Below are 23,728 nucleotides of genomic sequence, written 5' to 3' on the forward strand. Positions count from 1 at the left end.
TAATTCATTAAGACTTTTTTTTTGAAGGGGTTAGAATATTCTGAAGAGGTTTTTGCACAATATCCAATGTGGTCAGATGCTGTCATTCTTCTTTGCACACACCATGAATCCAATGAACTCTACATATAATTACTAAAATCCTGAAATCGCTAGTCATCTCTAGAGAAGCATCCCAATTTGAAAGCTATAATTACCTGTTTTGTTGCACTAAGAGTTAGCTCACCTGACTGAGTTAGATATCTAGTCAAAACACAATATTGCAAAAAACACTTGTTTTATCTCACATACTCACATATCATCACATGAACAGCATTTTGTGATATTAACAGGTAGTATTTTTCAATGCCAGACTTACCTCCAAAAATAGTAAGGCCAAATGGATGAGTCATCTGAGCAATACGTTCAAGAGTTCGTCTGTCCAGTCCATCAAAGGTGCTATGCTCAATTTTATCAAAAAAGGCATCCACCCAATACAGTCTTAGAGAACTAGAAATAATGAAAATGTTTTATCTCTTCAAATGACATGATATTTATTATGAAGAACTAACATTTAATAATAATCCTAAATCAGTCGAGATGATACAGTGGAGGAAAAGGGGTGTTGTCTGAGAAAACCTTTCATTTTACAGGTTTTTATATAGTTGGAAAAAAAACATCTTCAGCAAGGCAGTGCCAGCGCTCATAACTTGACACAACTGTACTGTCCTTACCTCCAGTCAATGGCTAAGCCGTTAGGCCAGCCTAGAGTTGTATTCACAATTGGTAAGCCATGTGATCCATCACTCCAGGCCCTCATAATTTTAGCAGGACGGAACCAATCCGTCCAGAATATATACCTGAAAGAACACACCAGAATACACATAAGCCCACACACGTAAGAACTTACCTTCCCCATACTTCAGTAAACCCATGTATTTTGCCATGGCCTCCCCCTCTCCTCAGTCACTAGTGGAACTGACAATATTTACCCTGTGTACGACGATTTCCAAAATGATCTTAAGTTATTTGTGCCTCTCAACATGATACTCAGCTAAAACTGTTATGGATTTCATTTAACTAATTTACAAGGAGGAAGAATCAAGCAAAAATGCATTCTTCAGGTAATACTTGCAAGTACACAAGAACATTACAAAGAATTCGCTCCTGATCCTTTTGACTTACGCATACAGTCCAAGAGTTAAGGCTAGTGTTAAATAACTGAGATGCAGTGAACAAAAAAACTTAGCTCGTTCACGTAATTTCAAGACAGAATTCAAGGATTATTTACCCAATGACAGGATGAACCACTATTGATCGAGGATTATTTAAATTCTGAACAATAGCTCTTCTAGATTTATCTGCAAGCCTCATTACACTTATGCTTCTGTATCGAGGGTCTGTCCAGTATAGATTCTTTGAGATCCAGTCAAAGGCTAAGTCTTCAACACTTTCCACTCTATTAGCTGTCAGAATTTCTCTTCCTAGAATTTACAATAGATACAATCACTGTATACATTCAAGATCGGAAGGAATAACCCAAAAGTATTATTCTATTCACAAAAATAATGGTTTCCCTGGTAAAAATGCTGCTTCTGTGCTACCTGTATAAAGCCCTTAGGGGTGCCCTTTGTTCCAGGTGAAGGAGCACAAATCCAAAAGAGAAGAAAAGTAAAGACACGGCATTGTTTGGTCCCCAAGTTACATCTTAGTCAACAGACGGTGAGCTGCAATTACCATTACTCTGATCCAAGGCATCATGCAAGTTCAGGAGGCTATATACTGACTTACACACTCGATCTTTATTACAACTTTGATAGAAATAGTCTTCATACTATCACAAAAAGGACTCCCAAAATCTCGTAACAGTAAAGTTCCTTTTTTCTACTGCAGTTTTATGACAAACATCTTGCTCTTCAGATAGGAAAATAAAAAAGAGAAACTAAGTCTTATACTATAAAAAGATGTAATAGTCTGAGGATGACAAATGCAAGTTGTGACAAGTGCTAAAAATTGTTCATTCGCAAGCACACTCATCAAATCTGTTAAATTACTGAAGGCAATTTTTTACTGCTTTTATGAGCTTAACATGAGTTGAACCAATATTTGACAGACATTTTTCAGATTACTGAGATGATGCAGATTTTTCTGTATATGTCACAAAGGAATTTTTTTGTGTGGCTTTTTAGGGATATACATAGTACTCTCCGTATCACAATTACACTGTATTTCTTAAGAATGATTCTCACCTGAACCATCAGTTTTCTGTTTATAGATCATGTCTCTACTTGTGTCTGAAAAAAAAATGGTGTCTTCTTGAGCCCAGAAGTCAATTCCAACAAAATATGAAGGGCTTCCTGTTACAGGTATGATCACATCTTCTTGGGTAGAAAGATTGAACGGGATTCCCCGCACTGCTAGCTGGGATGAAAATAGCAGAAACTGCTGCACAGCTGCAAAAGAGAAGAAAAGACACAGTCTTTACTTATTTACAGGGAAAGAAAATTGAGCATTAATTAATTAAAACTTTATTTTCCTTTCACAACACTAATATCATAGAAATTGAAGAAAGAAAGAATAAGAAAATATAAATTTAAATACATATAGACTTAAAAAAAATGAATAGAAGAAACTCAACATAGAATATTAAGTGATGTACCCAGGTCTTTTTTTTGCCTTGTTACTGTGGTCCTAATACACCTTTACAAAAAAAATCCCTATGGATACAGAAATCTCTCATGCTAATCTCTTTACAATCACATATATAAATAAAATGTTCGGGTTCTGTGGAATCACCATATAGTCAGGCCATATCTGAGTAGCAAGAGGCATAACTACATGATTAAACAGCAGAAATGGATAAAGATACATGGCTTGATTTGCCAATAACTACCAATTGTAAACATCCCAGTAACAATTAATCCAGAGAGCAGCAGATTGCTGATGGAAGCTCACAACCCCAAGTCTGAATCTCTTGCCATAAAGGGAGAAGAACAACTTATCCTGTACAACACTTTAGTTATGTAGATCCCACATTCAAATAATGTAAAATCTCCAAGTGTCCATGCTTGACTTTAGGGCTAAGAGCTTAATCATACTGCTTTCTATACACATTCCATATCAAATTCTCTTAAAATTCTCACAGAAAGCGGTGAGCTTAAGTTGTTATGGTTTGAAATGAACCTCAGCAGCATACATTTGAAGTTGTCAACAAGGGTTGTACCAGAAAAACACGAAGTCCTTGGCATACTGAAATCACGTTGCTATTGAAGAGAAGGAACAGGTTCTATAAATATCTCTGGAGTTAACAGAACACTGCTATTTCCAACAATCACGTAGGCCCTTCTTACCAACACAGTGCCGTCCATCTATGTGCAGATCAAAGCCCAGTATACACCTACAGCGATAACCTAGTCCATCATTATCTGTTTTGTGACTGAGAACACAGATCTGTTCACATCCTCCATTGTTATTTCCACAAGGATTTCTCACTGAAAAATAATATGTACAGGACTGTAACTTCATCTGGTATATATTTTTACTATACTGAAAAATCAAAATAATGATTTTTAGAAGACTTTTTAATCATCCACAATAAAACATACGGACTTCATAAGAATTACAATACTTTGAAATCATACAACACAAGCTCCACCCTGGAGTGCACTGAATTCCTATCACAGGTAACTAGCACTCAAGGTATTCAATTCTGTACAGAAATGCTCAGTGCACAGCATGGAGGGCATCATCAAGGTGATAATCTTCCACAGAGATCTACTTCATAATTATAGCTCACAAAATTCATTCATATCGGTAGCCTTTTCCAACTGTACCCTCACTGCACTGTTTAGGAAGAGAAGTCCCAAATGCCAAAACTGTTCAAGTACAAGTTTGACTCCACCAAATACCAACACATTTTGTAATCCTCACTTTAAAATGTTGCATTTGACTCATCATAATCAAGAGGAGCTCGATGAAAGTCCTGTATAGAAGAGTCCAATCCTAAAAATGTATGTTCCACAATCATTAGCTCTTTGTCTCAAAATGGAAGTCTTTCATTATTTTTAGCAACTTTTTATAAGATAATTCTTAAATTCTTGTCTTACCGTATGGCTGTCTGGCAGCATGATAAACTGTCACTCCATACGGTCTCAGTGAAGACTGGTAGATCACTTGGGGGTTCGATTCTGAAAACTTATTAGCTTTCACCACTGCCATTTTTGTCCAATCAGTGAAATAAACATTGTGTTCAAATAAAGTAATTCCATATGGATGAGGAATCAGCGAGCCACCATGAGCTATTGTTCTCCTGTTATAAAGATTTTCTTTAATTAATTACAAAATACTATATAGAAAATATATTTTATTAACAGACTAAAAGGCACAGGATTATTCATTTATAATCCAGCTTTTGCTTCTACAGACATCAAAGCAGCCTAAGTACAAACCAAAAAACCAAATAAACTGAAGAGATTAAGTTAAATATACAGAATGTGTAAGCATAAAACAAATCAAAAATTGTTTCTAAGAAAACATAGTGATTAAAAAAAAAAGTAATCAAAATAATTGAGAGAAAATTATAGAAAAAAACAAATAGAGGAAATTAAAGATCTCTGTAACATTAATATATTCAAGAAGCCTTGAATGTAAAAGATACATGTCTGCCACTGCTCCCCCCCCCCCCCCAAAAAAAAATCCATGGACTGCATTAAAAAAAATAAATAAAAGAAAAGAAAAAGGAAATACATGGAAAAGGGACCCAAACTAGGTACCTATGCAAAGCAAAAGAAAATCAAATGCTAACAAGTCATACGTATTCTACACAAGAAATTCTGACAGTATTTTTCTGGATAAACACCAGGAGATAAGAAAGACATTAAAGTCCTCAAGTAACACATAACAGTAACACTGATATAATTTTTGTGTAGTCTTGTAGGAAGGTCTACAAATCATGTGAATTCTACAGTTCTATTCTAACAGCTTTCGGGATGATTTAAGTTCACGCTGCAGGCACAAGAGATGTGATCATGTAGAGAGTAAACCATACTTTAACATTGTCTGCAGATATGCCGTTGTGCCATTGCCTCTTGCTGCTTACACAACATTTAGAAAATTTCTGGTGCTGCTGTTAGCAACAAGTTTTCCTCTACAGAAAAACAGAGATTTTACTAAGCACTTCCTTGCCTTACAGAATTGCAAAAACAACCTTGAAAAATACAGATTAAGGAGAAGATCAAAGATATCAACATTATTTTTGCAGTTTTCCAAGTAAAGGAATACACTGAGCAATAAACTTGCCAATGAAGCAGAGAACTGTTTTTCAAGTCACAGTGTAAGAGGTATGTTGAAAGTAAACAAGTTTTTCTTGTGATTGAGTAACAGAGACCAATCACAAATACAGAGATAAGCAGGCTTCTAAACACTACACTCACAGCCCCATAACAACAGCAAGTCTCCTTTCTTGCATGCTGTGATAGTTTCCCTCGCATCACAGTAGGGTGAGTGATGAATTTTAATTTCTGACAGCAAAAATTTATCAAGTGTAAAAAGAAAAAAATCCACAGGACTTAATACCCATTAAACAAAGTAGTGCTTTATAGATTAATAGTTTAAATAAATTCATTTATAAAAAAGAAGTAAAGGATGATGATCTAAGACAATGTAGAGTATTCAAAAATAAAAAGCAGACACAAAAATGCATACTAGTTGTGATTGGCTATAGAAGTGTACATTGTAAAAAAAGCGTAACAGGCATTCAGTGTAGAAACTGAACAAAGAATGACAGAGTAATTACGGATTTTCAACAAGTAGTACGATACCACAGGTATCAAGGAATGTCACATTCATTATTGTAATTTACACCGTTCATGAATCACTTTTTGTTAGACACTGGAATACTTAGAACTAGCTAGAAAATTATCCATGTATCCGTAACCTCCAAGGGGTAATATTTCTCTTACCTTTGAAGCCCATCATAAGTTACAGTCTCAATGTAATCAAATCGGCTGTCAACCCAGTATAGCCTTTTTGATACAATATCCAGAGTTATTCCAGCAGGCCAGCCTAATTTTGTTTTTATCAAATCCTGACGATTTGTGCCATCCATGAAGGCTCTTTCCACTTTAGGATCACCAGACAGACTATCCCAGTCAGAGAAAAATAAGTAACTATAAAGAAAAAATAAAGTCCCGTGTTTCCTTTAGATTTTACACACACACACACAAAACAAACAAACAAACAAACAAACAAACAAAAAAGCTAAAATGTACACAGAATTTAGAAACTATGACATCATTTAAATCCAGCACTCTTTCAGGTCAGCTTAACTCACACTTGGCATATAGTAAAAACACACTTCATAATTTCTGCCCAAGAACTGATATGCGTTTTCTTTTATACAACAAATCCAGAAAAAAACATACTTTCACCCAAAACAACTCAGAATTACTGAGTGCCCCTCGTAAAATACAGACTTAAGCATGCTGCCAGAAATTAATCACTGACAAATCCAAGCTACTGAAGCACACTGATCTGGGAGGCAGTAGTTTCCCCAGCTTTACCCCACCGCTTTATTTCAGATAATATGAGGTCTGTGGATGCTAACAGGAATTTACAGATAACTTCTAGTCTTGGAAGTCACTCCACTATCCGCCTGTTTTCATGGCTGCAACAAAACAGATTCCATGCACTGGGAACAAAAGCAACGTACAGCTCTCCCATAATAATGTAACATGTACAAGAGTTGAGGATAGAATGTAAGTGTATAAACCATTTTAGATAAGATTCTAAAATAACTAGCCTGGGCTGTTTGTCGGTTCTCCACCTTTTCATGTGAGTAAGAGGAATTTCTGGTATCTTCCACCATTTGCTGACACTTAGCACTTACCCAACAGTTGGATCCAGTGCTATTCCTCTAGGATTTCCCAGATTTTCGGCAATAAGAGTGACACGGTTTGTTCCATCCAAGTTAACCATATCTATTCTGTTCACACTGGTCTCAACCACATACAGTTTATTGTTAACCCAATCCACTGCTAGATTTTCAGGAGTGTCAACCGAAACATTTAAAACTTCTTGGAAATCAGAGCCATCAATATTAATAGAAAAAACCTGAAAACAATACAAATATTATCAATAATGTTACGCTTTGCTAATTGTGAGTCACATGGCACCTATCATCACACCAGACTCACCACTAGATATTAACCAAGACACATACTAAGCTATGTCCAGCTTTGGATTTTGGGGGGGTGTTGTTTGTTTTTTGTATGCATGTGTGTTTGTTGTTATTGCTGTCTGTTTCTTTAAAAAAAAAAAAAAAAAAAAATGCAAAAATTACAGGAAGCTTGATCTTCAAGTAGCATTTCAACAAAATGAAGTAAGGAACAAGCTAAAACAGCTTTATGCTTTAGCAAGTTGCATGGCAAGTTGCTGGATTAAAAAATACATGAGGGAAATGGGAAATGCACCTGGCTCTCCTGGAATCTAGCAAAAACTATTATTTCCAATTTAATTGAAACAAATTAACAAGCTTTAGCAAAGCTCTCATCACAGACCAGAAACAAGAGGGGGAGCCCCTACAGTACCAACTATCAGAGGGAAATGGCAAGGAAAGTATATTTTGCCAAGTGAAGAAACCAAGGGAAATTTCTCTATCCTGACAAAAAGGAGAAGATTCAATTAGGCTTATATAAAATAAAGACAGAAGCCTAACTTTAACACCATCGTGCTCAAGAAACATCATCATCTTATACACAAGCTTATAGCTACATGAAGTCAACAGTATAAATTCAGTAATTTTTATTATACAGCAATCATGCGATTCCAACAAAAGGCAATATGAAAAGCCAGGAATCATTATTTCCTTTTTTTTTTTGGAACAACAGCACGAGGTCTGAAACATATCCATATGAAAACAGACCACCACAAGTAAGTATATGCAAGAAAAAATAGCAGCAAGTAAGTATATGCAAGAAAAAATAGCAGAAATGATTGTATCATTTAAAGTATTTTTCAGATTCACGTAATACTAACAAGCAAACCAACAGCAGCTATAGTGCTCTTTGTAAATCTTGTATACAGAAGAGCCTAGGGCATTAGGTTAGCCAATATGCTAAGTGAGATAAAGGTGGCACTGCATACAAGCCACGGTTTCCTGTTTTAGTTCATGTCCATCTTTGAAAAGAAAAAAAAATGACAATCCCCTAGTAATACTTACCATATGAGCCATCAAGGTGGAAATACACATCACATGATAATATTCTTAACGTCAATGTTCTCTTCAGATCATTCTAGTTAGGACTTAACTAGATTAATTAATCCTAATGAATTACTTAGGATTAACTATATATGGGTAACTAAAAAGACAGTCCCTGCCATGTGCAGTATACACAGTGGGAAAAAACATATTACCTTGTGTTGTTGCTTTTTGTTGCTTTTACAGAGATGAGATAGATCTCCCATCTCATGAAAGTTCACACTTGACCCTGACTTACTACAGCTGTCAATGCAATCTCAGGAACGTGATCTCAACACGGCGAAAATGGTAATGCCAGAATTGTGAACAATCCAAAAGGTGCATGCACAACTCCTCTTGTGCAACTTGAAGCCTGCTTTCCAACAGAATTAATGTGGCACAGTAGTGGAAATGCTACTTTTCAGCTATGAGTATAGATTCATAATGACAGTGATACCGAATCGATCCATACACGGTGTCAGCAGGAGGCAGACCATGAATTCTTCTTTATGCTAATTGGCAGTCAACACAAGGATGGGCATTCTAGAGTTTTAACACTTGATCTAAATCTTTTTTTTTGTTTTTCTAGGATATGCCTGGAGAAGAACAAATGAGGGTGATGTCTAACTTCCTCAAGGATCTCCAGACACTTGTGTTTTTTGCATGTTTTTTTTTTTAATGCCTCTATTTTCTCTACCTTGAAGCTAAAATATTTCCTCTTCAAAAAAATGTAACAAGACACTGGCTCATTACACCAAACACTGTCAATATTTGTTATCAAAGCTCAATTACTGTGCTATTTGAAGCATATGAAGAAATTTGATTTTTATCATCTTGGAAGGCACAAAGCTTTTACATTTAAAATGATCTTGTTTCAAAAAATTACCAAGAAAATTTTGTTCAGTTTTGAAAGAATGTCTACTATTTCTCTTAATTAGTTTTTTGGACTCCATCTCAAATAAAATTAAAAGTTGCTCAAGATATTCCCATACAATAGGATTCTTTGTTTAATACGTCAAATGTAATAGTATAGCTTGAAAAATGCAGTCATTAACATAAAACTTTTCAAGGAGCTTTTTTGTCAGAAGACAAAAGTACAGCCAAATTTTGCTCTCAAAAATGAAAGCCTATCAACACATTCTGCCCCCGGCTGTTCTCTACTTCCACATACACAAAAATTTATTCTTCTTGCAATTTCTACTCACCTTATCTTGCACTGTATCAGTCCAAAAGATCCTATGCAGGTAAAAGTGGAAGTCCACACCAACTGCAACTCCACGATTCTGCGACTGTACCAGAGTACGAAAATTTCTTCCATGAAGATCTCCAATCAGTAAATCACGGCCATTGGAAAAAATAATTGATGCAACACCAGCTGAAAGAAGAGGTGATAAATACATGACTATTCTGTGACCAAGCTATCTGAAAAATGTCACTGAAATATATTCATACAGGTAATACACAGCAGACACAAAGGATTAAACAGATATTCAGGCTACAACCTGTGTATGTGGTTCTATGTGACTTCTTACCTGCTTTGATTTGCCCTTGTTTTCAGCCTTGGAACAAATCAGGCAGCAGTATATTTTAAAACTCAGTCAGGTAAGACTTTGACAAAACTTCTGTGTGTCATAAATCCTAAAGACTTTGTTCTATTTTTCTATCTCCTTTAATCAAAGTATAAACTCTCTCTAGTTTTTTCTGCATGATGGTATTCAGATATTCTTTAATTCTAGGAGGCAGGCCATTGTCCCTAGTTTTTCATGAACTGTTCTCTTCACCTTCTTTATTCTCTCATCTCCTCAGAAGAGGCAGCCAGCTCCACAAGCCTACAGGTGCCAGCAAACATGGTCTCTTGTTGTCTTCTGATGATGTACTGAATGCTTTCTCAACCTTAAAACTGTAAGTTCGAAGTTAAGATCAGATTTTCAAGTGATGCTTTGCAGACTGACCCATTTGAAGTTCTACTAGTCCAACAAAAGCAAGAGACTCTTGCACTTCTATATACTAACCTGAAGTGTTGGCTCTACAGTGTCGATGATGCTCTAGAAAATAACCTTCCACACAGTGGCACTGGTGATGTCCCACACGATCTTCACACAGCTGGTCACAGACACCCCACATTTTGCAGTCATCAAAATCTGTTAAGTGAATGAGGCGTAATTAAAAAAAAAAAAAAGTTATGTATCAGAGGGATGTCATCACTCTTGGGAAGCTTCAAGTTTGCCCTCTCTGCTTGCTTTTCATCTGTTTGCAAAACGGTAGCATGGAAGAAGATTTTGGATGTTTTTTTCATAAATCTTCAATATTCTACTTCTAGATAAGAGAAAAACTGGAGTTTGCTACCTACTGACCTACCCAATAAAAAACTGCCATGCAAAGAGGAAAAATCTCTGGAAGTGAAGGTATGACATTGTGTACTTTCCACAACACAGAGTATGTCTAAACAATATTCTTGCTGCAACAGATGCAAGTACATTATGTACACACATGCACACCTGGACGGATTTAAGGCAAGTCGCATGTTAATGTTAGGGTAGTACTAAGCTCAAGTTAATAAGGCAATGTTTACTAGGTCAGACACTTGCCAGCACAGGTGTCTGATTTCCAATTAAGAGGTGGATGCGCATCAGAACCGAACAGTAAAAAGAACAAAGAAAGAAGTTTTTGGCATGTAAAATAATATGCAGGTAGGATGTGCACCAAGGACAACCCAGCAAGTTCTCAAGATGTGCTCTAAAAAGCAATTACTAGGATTGCTGCAAAATCTTTTATTTCCAGAACTGTAAAATATCTACCTAACTTCCTAAATATCTCATTTTATCTGTCATTATCTGAAGTCCAGAAGATTTCTAATACTACTTAACAAATAGTTTTGAGACATTAAAAGCCAGATCTCCTTCACTTGTAAACCTATGAGCAGCACCTGTACATTACAGTGCTAGAATTCCACCATTAGGCCAAAAATGAATAAATAAAGGCAGAAAATTAAATCTCAAATATTCTTCCTACTGGAACTTGTATTTTTAAACATTTGTTGATACATAAGTAAAAGTGAAGTGTTTCTTACACAGTACATTTTGGTACTGAAAAACATGTTGTCAGTAGCTTTCCAGCTTCCACATGTGTTAAAATCATCAGTCTACAATGAGCCAGAAGCAAATGGAGACAAATTAAAAATTACAGTTCAATTATTTTGGCCATAAACCAGTTACACTGATTTAAACTAAGATCTGGAATTATACACTAATGACTGTGGGCTCTTCCTCCATGACAACTGTTTCTCTCACTACACACACGACTACATCTCTGCAAACTAAAATACACTGATTAAAATTTCTAAGCTAGAATCAGACAGCCAAGTTTACAGAGTAGTCAAGTACAACAACAAAAGACTCACTAAAACTACGCCAGGTTTGCAAACATGTCCTTCGCTTATTTTCTACATAAGAGTGAAAAAGTAAATTTTTTACCTGGAGACATTGTATTGATTCCTCCATTCTACTAAGAGCAACCCTGCTGCCTCTGCAGCTCATACATCCCTAGGTTACACAGTATTCTTGACAGTACAAAAATCTCATGAGAAACTGCATGCTCAGAATACTTTTAATATCACAAGAACCACAGCTTGAGTTTAAAACTTATAAAATAATCTGGTTCAGCATATACAACTAGGCTAAGCATCGTGATCCTAAAGTTACTGTATTTCCGTTTGCTGACATAAATCATATATACCACCAGCAACTTATACTTCCAATTTACAGCAGGTACAGAAGTGTAGCACCAAAATAATTCCTTTATGTTCTTGCAAAAATTCCTTATTTTCATGTAAATACATATACCAACATGTCATAGGAGTTACAGCCACTCAATAGCACAAATACATGCACTCTTTCCATTTAAAATTAAAATGATCTATTGTCTTCTCATCTCACTTTCACTGTCACTTTCAAAAACTTTCAACATCATTACCTGATTTTCTAGGCATACTTCACACCTCACACCTCTGGAGCAGAAAACTCTCCTCAGCTAATCACTAAAAGACTTCTAACACAATTTGATAATAAAACAGACACCCAAGTGTAAATCCTCTTAAACATCATCAAGCTCTCACTATGTCTTACTGAATTAGATCTTCACAATATCTCTCTGGTTTCTTTCTTTGTCATCATACAACTGTTGCACTGAGTTATTTATTCTTTTGCTAACTTCAGAGATTTTCTATTTGCCAGGATATCCATCCTCTTGAAACTTAGCTTCCTGAAATCCAGGCTTTCCTAATGAGCTATGAGAAGGTACTAGGTATCTGCAACATTGCATTTCACTTACCAATACAAGTACGACTGTCATTACTACTTATTGTATATCCCGCAGGGCAATAACACATCCCTCCTGAAGGAGAAGAATGACAGCGATACTGGCAGCTCAGAGCAGCACAGTGAGATATGTCTAAAAAAGGAAATGAAATAGTTCAGAAATACAATTACAGCTATTACTGGCAGAACAGTTCTGCCCTATTGACAGTTACATAGCTATAGCCTTTTCTGTGATGAGTCTCCAGTTTCAGAAACAGCTTCTTAAAACAAGTATGCACCAGAAAAGACGTCTGAAGTTCCATAAAACATAACCTCACCATTTGCTGTTTTATGCTGAAAAAATAACCTCTTGCATTATATTAAGATGACTATCCATGCTACTCCAATATATCAGAATATATTGTTTGGACTTCGTCCATGGAAGAACACTTTATCCTTCTCTTCCTTCCTTCTTTCAAAAGAAGGAAGGCAAAAATTCCTTCATCACTCTTCCCTTTCTTTGTAACTAAAAGCAGTGATAGGTAATGAAATTACGATTGTAAAGCATTTGCTGACTACTTCCTACTCTTTTCATCTTCCTTTTCCTTACAGATCTTGATAAACTTTTCATTTTGCAGCCTACATCCAATGTTACATCAATCAGCAAAGCAAGAGGTACTATTCTATGACAAAGTTTGAAGTCCCTATTATTTTTTTCCTGTCCTCATATTCCAAAAGGTACTGGGTTTTATTAATATGATGAGGAAATTGAAAACGTAAAATACACTGGATCCTGAATCCCAGAGGGAATCAATGTTCACAAGAGTGAAATTAATAGAAAAACTATGCAAGCTCATTGTTTCCAGGAGACAAAACCCAGTAACAACACCAACTGAAGAACCAGATACTCCAGGTGAAAAGATATTTTTGAAAACCCTAATCCAAGTGACTTAACCAAGGCTCAGAATACACTGCTTCAGTCCCATGTTCCTATCATTGCTCAGTTTTCCTTCTTGCTTATAAAAAGGGAAAAACACAGATATTTTATCTAAAAAGGCATATAGCACACTTTTCCATGCCTTCCTGAATGCACTTCAGAATATGAAGAGGGAATTAAAATTCCCACCTATGAAATTTCACGTATGTCCTTTTTAGACCACCCAATCAACACAGTGCAAAATAGATTACAAAATTTCTGTGCTGTTCAATATATAAAATGTGAATGTAAAAATATATCTATTCTGATGTTTCTGCTGTTCTGTATGTACTTATGATTCTAATACATACTGCAATGTCTGCCTGCCGTGATGTTTGTTTCATCTTCTCCTGCGGGGCAGTCTGCAGTTCCATCACACACTTTCCCTATTGGAATGCAACGTCCTGACTCAGGGCAGGCCCACTCTCCCGGGTAACATTCATGATAATTACTTTCTGTGGAAAAGAGAAACAAGTATAATTGAGGGGTATGTTTCAAATACACCTAAAAATCTCTTCCCTAAAAGATGCCCAAAGAATCTACACTCCTCATTATTAAGTTTATATTTTACAATTCTTTGTGAGAACTTGCCTTTTGACTACAGTAGTCATCAAAAACATCAACTTCAATAGTCAAGCAAGATTAAACTACTCTTGCTATACGCTAAATTTAATTTGCGCCACATTTTGTATCACACAGCAGTATCTGTGTCACACAGCAGTAACTCTCACATACACAACAATGTACTAAAGGTTGTACAAGTTTAAAAAAAAGAAGAAAAAAAAAGGATGTAAAGATGGAATTCAAAGTTTTTCACAGAATGAAAATGGATTCAGAACATCCTGACAGGTCAAAACTCCAAAGTAGTAACTTGGTGAGGTCTGCCTCTAAAAATATCATTGTTAGCAATAAGCATTACTACATACCACATCCTCTTTCATCTTCATTATCCTCACAGTCATCATCTCCATCACATATCCAGCTCTGATGAATGCAGCGGCCACTTGGACAAGTGAAGAAGTTGCCTCTACAAGTTGCATAAGCTAAGGAAAGAAACACTAGTAAATCAAACTACTCTGAGTGACAAAAAGGTTAGCAACAGAAGTCCTGTCTGGTAGATAAACTGTCATTTACACCTGTAAAATCGAGCTAGTTCCATAACTTACATATATTGTAAACAGTGCTGTTTTGTTCTGCTTTGCTCTTTATTTTAAAATACTAGAGTGCTAGGCTTTTTTCTTGTTTTGTTTTTAATAGAAATAAGAAGAAATGCTGAATTTCTCAATTAGTTTTGCAACAAGATGAACAGCACCTTGTTACCAGTATTTTTGAATGAGGATTTAAAAAGCAGTTGCTACTTAAGACATTAGAGATAAAGATACTTGTATTCAGAGAAAAGAGTAAAAAACTCCATGAACATTTATGCCTAAAGCTCTCCAAGGTGATAAGCTTTCCCTGCTAAGAGTTCCTAAATATCTGTGGGACTTCAAATGACACTGCCAAACACTGCCAAATAGATATCAGAAAAATATCAGAGGGGTGGGGAGGATTCAAAAAAATTGTGCTAGAAACTAAATAACAACATGTGGCTTTCCAAAAGCACAGGAGAAAAAAAAGTAACTCAGATCCTAGAATCAATGGGGAACTCTGTAAATACACAGATCAGCCATTTGACAGTTCTACAACCATGATGCTAGTTGGAGATGTAAAATCCTGGGATATCAGACCACAATATAGGAATGAGCAAGAAATTCCCAGAAAGAGAACTGCCAATTAAGCAACTGATACGAACATCCAACAAACTTCTGATGGTCACATGGCCAAGCAACTTACTTTTGGTTTTCTTCTGTGCACTTTAACTAACTCTCAGTAAATTGTTTAGAGAAAGAGAAAAAAAAACCCTCATACTGCAAGAGTTTTCATCACTCCTGTCTCCACAGTCATCATCATGGTCACACATAAAGGCTTGTGGGATACATTCTCCATTAGCACACTGAAACTGTGTACTGGTGCATCCATGTGCTGAAAGAGATTTCAGAATAAAAAGACACACAAGAAATCCGTCACAAAATTAAAATCGTATACTTTATATCTCTTTTAAAGGTAATTTGTTAAGGATCTCTCTGCATGTGGCACTTACTGCAATTAGCTTCATCAGAAGTATCTCTGCAATCAACTTTGCCATCACATCGTTGGCTGGCATTAAAACATGCTCCATTTGCACAGGATAACTGTTCACATCTTGGGTAGCCTGCAATAAGAGATCCCTCAGTTTTACTGTGGGTATTGGACTGTAGAGTATAATGAGTCATATATACCCTGTCACCAGAACATCCTGAGTTACTAGAAAACAAAGCAGGAATACACAATTTGCCACATTAGTACTGAAAAACAATCCGTTTATTCAGTATATTGTCTTCTCTAACAATTATTTAAGAATATTCTCTAGGTAGTTAGTAAAGGTCCTTGCAAGAGATTAGGCATATTTCAATTCATACTCCTGAAATTCAAAACACAGCATCTGCGTTCTAGGTACAGCCCACAGTAGTTGGGATAACCATTCCAAAGCAGCAAAGAAAGAATAAATGAGTAAGAAATGCTGGCTTCTGTGAGGGCCAAACACTATGCTACACTTTCATACAAATCCACACAGCTTCCAGTTAAGGCCCCTGTGGAAGTAACACAGAAGAATCCTCTACACCATTGTTTGTGGTGAATTCTGTCAGTGTTGAGATAACAAAGGAAGAAACTTCAAGAAATTAATAGGATATCTGAAAATCAAGGAGCAACTCTTGTCTATCTTGCACAGGGAAGTCCAGAAACAGAAACCTTTCTGTCCTTACTGTTGATAGGAAACAGAATTTAAAACTTCCCCTCATTATCTCCTATATTTAGAGAGCGTTAGCAATGAGTGAGCCAACTTCTTCTACTCCATATCACCAAACAGAAAGTCCTAAACAGGAAAAGAAGAATCAGGTCCTTGCAGGGGGAAAGGTAAAAAGAGCCCTCCATACTGAAGTACTTACACAACGTAGTTTTACAGTAAGCTCACCAGCAAAGAAAATTTTGAAGGTGAGTACTGCAACATTTTGAACTTAAGTAGAAAAGTTTCACATTATTCACTGCATTTGGGGCTTTCACAGTAAACATTTTCTAGCTTTTACTTAACTTTCAGTTTAAAACTGAGATTTCTCTGTGACCATTAAAAAAAAAAAAAAAAAACTGAGCAAGAAATGATGCTGAGAAGCTGGTCATACTGCCTCTGTTCTAGAATGTATAAGGAAAAAGTGGCAGAACTCTGTGAGTAATCTGAAGATAGACAAAAAAAAAAAGCCAATAGATGGGTCCTCTTCTGGGAATTTGACACATAGCTTTTTTTCTAGGTCAGTGACTGGTGCATTAGAAAAAACTGAATAGGATAGAAATGGTTCTTAGTAAAAAGATGAATGAGGTGGTTAATGTGAATCTAAGTCTGAGAACACAATTACACAAAACTAGAGCGAGGAGATTGCAGCATAAGACTGGACATGCAGTTAGGAGAGAAAAGCGAAGGGAGTGACAGTAAATTGCACCCTCTTTTTTTTTTTCCTACCCTGCTTTAATTGTGAAAAGCCAATGTTTCACGTAAACATTGTTTAATTTGTCTTTTCATTCTAAGAACCTTTGACTTATTAAAGAAAACTCATTAAAGAGGAGATCATTTCCTAGTAATCACTATTTCTAGAAGACAATACAAGCGTTGTGGAAACGGGGAAACTCAGCTATGTTCATTCCAGTGTCCTGGCAGAAAGTGAGCTCTTCTCTCCCCTTCTGAGATATCTCTTTTTCTTAGCCAAAATACTTCTCCACAATCTGCCTACCTGTGATATGCCAGCTCTTCAGTGCAAAATACGATCACACTAGTAGACACCAGCACAAATGACAGATAAAATACTTTTTTCTTCATGAGACCCAAAAACTGTTTAGGAGCAAAAGCTGTAAATATACTGAAGTAACATGTTTTAGTATCTACATGTGGAAAGGTATGTCATAGGAATTGCTAAGCTACATTACTTTGCTTTTACTAATTACTCTTACTAATGCCTTTCATCTGCAAGCTGAAAATACATCCACACAAAAACACAAACAGGAAACAGTAGTAACTGATACTGGGTTCATCAGACACCCACTTTTGTCACACAGTTGGTATGTATAATTACCTTCTGCCAATCTAACCCATGTTCCAAGAACGAGAAAGGAAAAGAAGGGTAATTTCCTACTTCTAGATGATGCTGTTTCTTGTGTTTTGTTGGTTTTTTTTAAACCACAGCAATACTTGAAAAATTTTACAAAACAAAACTAAGACCTTTTGACTGCCATGAGTCACCACCTTACAGTGATCATATTGCCCTACAGCAAACACAGACATCAGGAGGAGGACTTACCCCAAGATCAAGACTCCACTGAGCTACACTGAATGACGCAGAGTCCACAGCAACAATGCTCTGAGAACTGCCAGACCAACAAGAGCTTTGTTCCTGGCCTTAATTCCTGCTTTTGATCACTGCCATTCTAGTCGTTGGCTGCCATCTCCTTTTACTTCAGTTTTTTTTCTTCCCTTACCTGAACTCTCCCTAGTGTAGACATTTCCTTCAGTCTCATTCTGTAGCTGCTACTTACAATTTGTCCAATGTCAAGAACATCAGCCTCTTATCATGGCCCTTTTCTTCTTCTTTGGTCTATGATCTCTTCATCCTCTATGATCTCTTCAGTTCTTGATTTCTGCTCACCTTTGCAAATCCATCCCAGACATAACTCCTCACTCCCTGACCACAACAGCTATTTAGTGTAGGAAACAAGAAGCAAGAACTAACTGGTTAGGCAGCTGACCCGTGGCAGCAACTCAGCATCCAAATTAGAAATGAGAATCTAGAATTTCTTAGCCCACACTCAGTTCATCAGCTTCAACAAATACATCATTAAAAGACTCCTCCTTTCTTTCTTATGGTCTCAGCACAGTGCTTAGTCACCAGAGTTATATCCAGGAAGTTTGTTCTGCCAGTCACCACAGAGAAAAATAGATAGGGCTGGGACTTTCATTTTTCAAATGCAAAGCTGAGGTAGGAGACAGAATTCTAGCTTTATTTGCAAGAAATAAAGGTAACTAACACAGTAAAATGATATCAGCACTGCTGCTTTTAGAAACAAGTATTTGTGACCACAAATAGTCTTCCATTTCACTGTGCATTTTTTAAGTTTCAAAATGAAAGTCTTTGCTAGCTGTCGAATAGTACAACAGCTGGAAAAATGACCCAATATACATATTCAACAGATTAAAAGAAATGCATTCATTTTATGAAATTAAAACAGCTTCAATGCACTAATTACATGACCCATAGCTGAAAACATTGTTCTGATGTTTATCACAGCCTCTGCCTGGGTAGTTTCCCCTTGCTGTTAATCCCATTAGCAGCAAAATGGACTAAGGTTTTGAATCCCCTTGTTCTGTTTTATTACTTGTTTAACTGTTGAGTTACTTCACATTGGTGACATTTAGCATTTAGCATTTAAGGCTTCTGTTTAAAGTATTAAGCTTTACAAAGACAGAAAGACAATAAAATTATCCAGCCTTCCTGGAAAGGTCTTGTCATTGCAATCCTCAAGATTTTCCTGTCTTCAGCATCATCACATTTCTTCAGATTAGTCCAACACTCCTACTTTTAATGTTCCAAGTCACAGTCATTCTTCTGTCTTAGAGGGACTGTCAACACATATTCTAATAAACCAAAGTAGCGGCTGTTGAATGATACGAAGCATTTTCTCTCCCTGGGGCTAAATATGCTGCCTTCACAACAGTCATGGGGCCTACTGGCCGATACAGCAGTAGAGCAGCACTGTTAAGGTATCTAGAGAACTCTTTCCAAACTGCCTTTTAAATTATTCAGTTTACAATGTTAAGTGTGAAATAAAATGTGCGCTTCAGCTTTCACTTATCAATGTGGCATCTACTCCAAAGGAAGAATCCTGACATTGTCTTTTGGAAATCTCCTAGTCTGTTACAAATTTAGCAATTTCAGATAATTACATCATGTAACTTGTCTATTCCATACCTTATTCAAGGACTATTCAGAGACTTTTCAGAAATATGAGCAGTTCCTCTTTTCGAATTCACACTTAGTGCATTTTTCAAACAAGTATGTTCAATAATTTGTGTCACACATTCCCTAAATTAAGTTACGAAATTATTTTGCTCTGAATTTTAAGAGAGAAACGGCAACCCATAGAGATAGAAGATATTCTATCAGCAATTATATGTAGTACTTTGGATCTCGGCTTTTAGTAATTTGTATTGGTGACTTTAAAATTGTCTATGGGTCTATGACATGGTAAGTTCCAAGCCTGTTGCCTCAGCAACCTTCTACTCCGAACTATGATTCATTTCTAAATCACCTTTCTCTTTAAAGAGCAAACATTTTATCCACTTGTGAGTCAGGGATAAAATGCACTAGTAGTTGGATGGCCATGTAATATGCTGGTTTTTCCCTACAGAGAATATGCCTCTTTTCCTCTAAGTAGAATCATTAACATTTTGTTTCCTACTTCTTCACCTATTCCTTTACATCATAACCCCTATTTTTCCCACCTAGATGTTCTCAACAAAGTTTAGAGCTTGGCCTTTTTCTCAGCAGCATCCGAACTTGTATTAGCTGAAAGAGTAGCTCTTACCTTACATGTCACTCTTATGATGTGTCAAGCTTTTCCTTTATCAATATTCCTATATCAATAATGTAACAAATTGCTATTACAAACCCAGCTATTAGATGACAGTATCTATGAAAAATGTACCCTCTATTCAGTGGCCAGCTATACTTTTCATCAGTATTCAACCTAAACCAATACCTAGTGAGGCCGTCACCAGACAGTCAGGTAGTCTCAATTCTGACCACATCAGACTGAAAAACCTACCTGTCTGTTTCTGTTTTGTTGGCATAATATGAACATCTTTCTTAATATAGTACAATCGAACCTTGCTTCACCTCCATGGGAAATGCAGTTTTAGAAAAGGATTAAAGTCCCTCAAAGAAATTATTTGGGATGAAATTCTACCCTTCTATGCAGGTTATAGTTACCACTGATTTCTGTTAAGAATACTCAAAGAGAATATGAAAAAAAAAAAATGCAAAATTCACTCTGAGTCTCCTAAGGCTTTGAGCCACTTAAGCACAGTTGTTCTTCCCCACTGCAACACTTCACTATTTCTTAGACAATAACAAACAAGAGGTCTCGACACCAAGGTAGCAGTCAGCATCTGAGTTCTGCAATAATGAAACTGTATCAGAATATCAGCTCTAATACACAAAAGAATCTGCAATGAAACTCTAATAACAAGAAGCATATTGTGGCCATCCTGTCCATCAACAAGCCCTTTAATCTTACAAATTGATTAAAATGCCAGAGGGAGATGAGATGAAACTAGATAAAGTGCTAAAACCAAAGACTCACGGCAGTCTCTTTCATCTGTTCCATCAGTGCAGTCCTTTACTCGATCACACCTGTATGCACTTGGGATACACTGTCCATTTGAACATGTGAACTGTTGGCTTGAGCACGTCCGTCCCGCTGCAAGAAACAGGCACTCGTGAGGTTTTTTTCCTTCAATTGGGATTTTTTTTTTAAGGTGGAAAACTACTTTCTCTCTTCATTTCTTAATTACTCCACCTTTCTCACAAACATTAGCATATCATTTTTTCTTTGCATACTCATGGAGATTCAACACTTAAAAAGCAGATAACATAACTCTGTTAGGCCTTCTGGAGCCTGCATAGTCACTGTTTCACTCCACCAGCAGGGCTGACCTCTAGGTTAAAAATTACCTCCAAGTGTTCTGCCTAAAAGATTTAATTACGGATTCTTTCTTCTTGAATTTTTTCTCTGTCATTTTGTTTACTGGCTCAAAATCTGTCAGTACATGTCAGTTATTCAGTGAACAACCCAAGCATAATGAATTAACAAGCACTCTTCTATACTGCCACTATGTAGAACAGCAGAGCAAAACAGGCACTTCTCTGTAATACAACCAGACCTCAATATTCAGGTATACTTTATATTCACAACTAATAAAGGACCAAGAATTATTATGTCAATTCTCAAGACAACTATGAAAGTGGAAGGCAACCACATAGAACCGTACAATTCTACTTTGATCCTACTGGGGATAAATCACAATCTGCTCCTCTTAGGCAAATTAATTGGGTCTATGAAGATACAGCTGAAAAATAACTTTTCTTCCCTTCTGCCACCTGCACTTCTGTTCTTTTAAACTCATGTCTCAAGATAACACCAGTCAATATGCTGGCACCTAGTCTGTTGCTTTACAGGGGTCTATTCCTTCTCCTGTCAGAAGTGCTCCCCCAAAAAATCTCAGATAATCAGATACTAGTGTCATTAGGGAAAATGAGCTCAAGACAGTACGGTAAGAGATTTTTTTCCCCCTTTCTTATCCTCCAGGTTTCCCAAGTGCAAAGATAAACAGTCCCATACCAGGCCCTAAAAAAGCAGCAGCTGATGGAGCCTTTTCAAAACATTCATTATTAATGAGTACATGCAGAACAAAGTTAAATTGATCCAGCTCAAAAGTAACCTAGAGCTGTTGCTCATTTGCTTTTTCTGTCTACTGATTCCTTAGTTAACACATAACCAGTGGTTGTGCCAACAACTTCGCAGAGGAGAAGGGAAGCAAAACGCAGTTAACCTTAGTTCCAATTCTTCCATCCTTGGACTAACATTTGAACTTCAATACTTACGACACTGTTGATGTTCATCTGATCCATCTTCACAATCTTCCTCGTCATCACATACCCAAGAACGTGGGATACATTCACCATCAGTCTGACACTGAAACTGACTGCCCTCACAGGTCGGTTGAGCTAAATGTAAGGAAAGAATAAAAATGTCATTTCACAGACATTTGGTAAAGCATTTTCAAAGAAAACAAAAAATAGAGACTTAAGATTCAAATATCCATTGACTAATTTCCAGTGAATACATGAACAAACCACAGAAATACAATGACAAACCATAGAAAATGGCCAGATCAGGGTCATAAATGTGGGCCAGAAGAATGTTTGAAGGCAAATTTTAGTTTAGTGAACATTTTACGTATATTTTGTTCTGCATCAACTTATGGAGAAGGACAGGCTTCCGAGGAAGATGAGGCACAGCAAAAGCTTAAGACTCGGAACTACCCTCTTGCAAAGCCTCTTTTTGTTCACTGATGTACAGAGTCATGTTAGCTTCGCTATGCTCACAGAAGTCAGATCAACTGTCCTCACTCCACTCCAGGTGTTCTGTTCCTGGTAGGAAGGTTTTTCAAAATAAGCTTATGATTCTTCTCCACTAATTCACAAAACAAAAGTTAGATTAGTGTTAGAACAACCCAACTGCTGTCATCCCAGCTCTACTCTGCACTTTTCAACAGTAAAGCAACAACATTAGAGAGAAAAGTATTTAAAAAAAAAAAAAAAAAGAAAGAAAGGTTGAAATTAGCTACTGTTTCCTTGCTCCATTCCTAGTTAATAATCCTGGAAAGACAATAGCACAAAACAGCCCAGTAGACAGGACTCTGGCCTTAAACATCTTTTTTTCCTGGGATCATGTTTTTGCTGTGCTGCCAAGTCAACTAGAAATACTTTGTGCTCATGGAATGAAATGTAAGCACAACTATCAACATAATCTAAACATTCAAGGCAGAAAATGAAAAAACTTCACAGATTTAGCACTGAGAAGTACAAAATTATATCACAGGTAAAGCAAGTAGATAAAATCAATCACATACTATACAATGTGAATTGGTGGGTTTTGGTTTTTGTTTTGTTTTGTTTTGTTTTTTTCTATTCCTGACATGAGTATCAAAGAATAATCTTGGAATATAGTTTCAAGCATGGGCCAGTTTTAAACCACTCAGAACCATCATCCTAGACGCATGTACCTCATCACTTACAGCATATTAACACACTGTTTTTGAGAGCACAGTTAACTGAAGGAAAAAAGCCTGTAAAATTTAATTTTCATCTTTTTTCCATGAAGAACAATTCAGCCTCGTGCTTCTAAGCGTGATAAACACACGTGTCAGATTTCTGTTAGCTTTCATAAAGTCCATACAAATTTCATCTACCCTTCGTTCAAAGCCCAACCACTTCTATTCAGTCACAGTTCAAAACTGAGTTGTTAGAGCAAGATATAGGAAAAGACCATTCTGTTTTGCAA

At 36.5% G+C, this 23,728-nt stretch overlaps 1 protein-coding gene across 1 annotated transcript in view; it reads right to left on the bottom strand.

Annotated features, from left to right (window-relative positions):
• LRP2 (LDL receptor related protein 2) overlaps window positions 1-23,728 on the bottom strand; it is a gene marked incomplete at both ends in the record, with an annotated part of 108,012 nt that overhangs the window by 64,318 nt on the left and 19,966 nt on the right. Inside the window, 17 exon segments of the mRNA XM_079538982.1 lie at window positions 356-486; window positions 711-836; window positions 1,268-1,460; window positions 2,226-2,429; window positions 3,327-3,467; window positions 4,083-4,285; window positions 5,937-6,143; window positions 6,863-7,086; window positions 9,418-9,587; window positions 10,225-10,353; window positions 12,542-12,661; window positions 13,795-13,938; window positions 14,410-14,526; window positions 15,392-15,505; window positions 15,624-15,734; window positions 20,966-21,082; window positions 22,267-22,389. Of these exon segments, the coding sequence (XP_079395108.1) occupies window positions 356-486; window positions 711-836; window positions 1,268-1,460; window positions 2,226-2,429; window positions 3,327-3,467; window positions 4,083-4,285; window positions 5,937-6,143; window positions 6,863-7,086; window positions 9,418-9,587; window positions 10,225-10,353; window positions 12,542-12,661; window positions 13,795-13,938; window positions 14,410-14,526; window positions 15,392-15,505; window positions 15,624-15,734; window positions 20,966-21,082; window positions 22,267-22,389 (2,574 nt within the window).

This window comes from Tetrao urogallus (genome assembly GCF_951394365.1).
Source record: "Tetrao urogallus genome assembly, chromosome: 8".
In the NCBI taxonomy this organism is placed as follows: Eukaryota; Metazoa; Chordata; class Aves; order Galliformes; family Phasianidae; genus Tetrao; species Tetrao urogallus.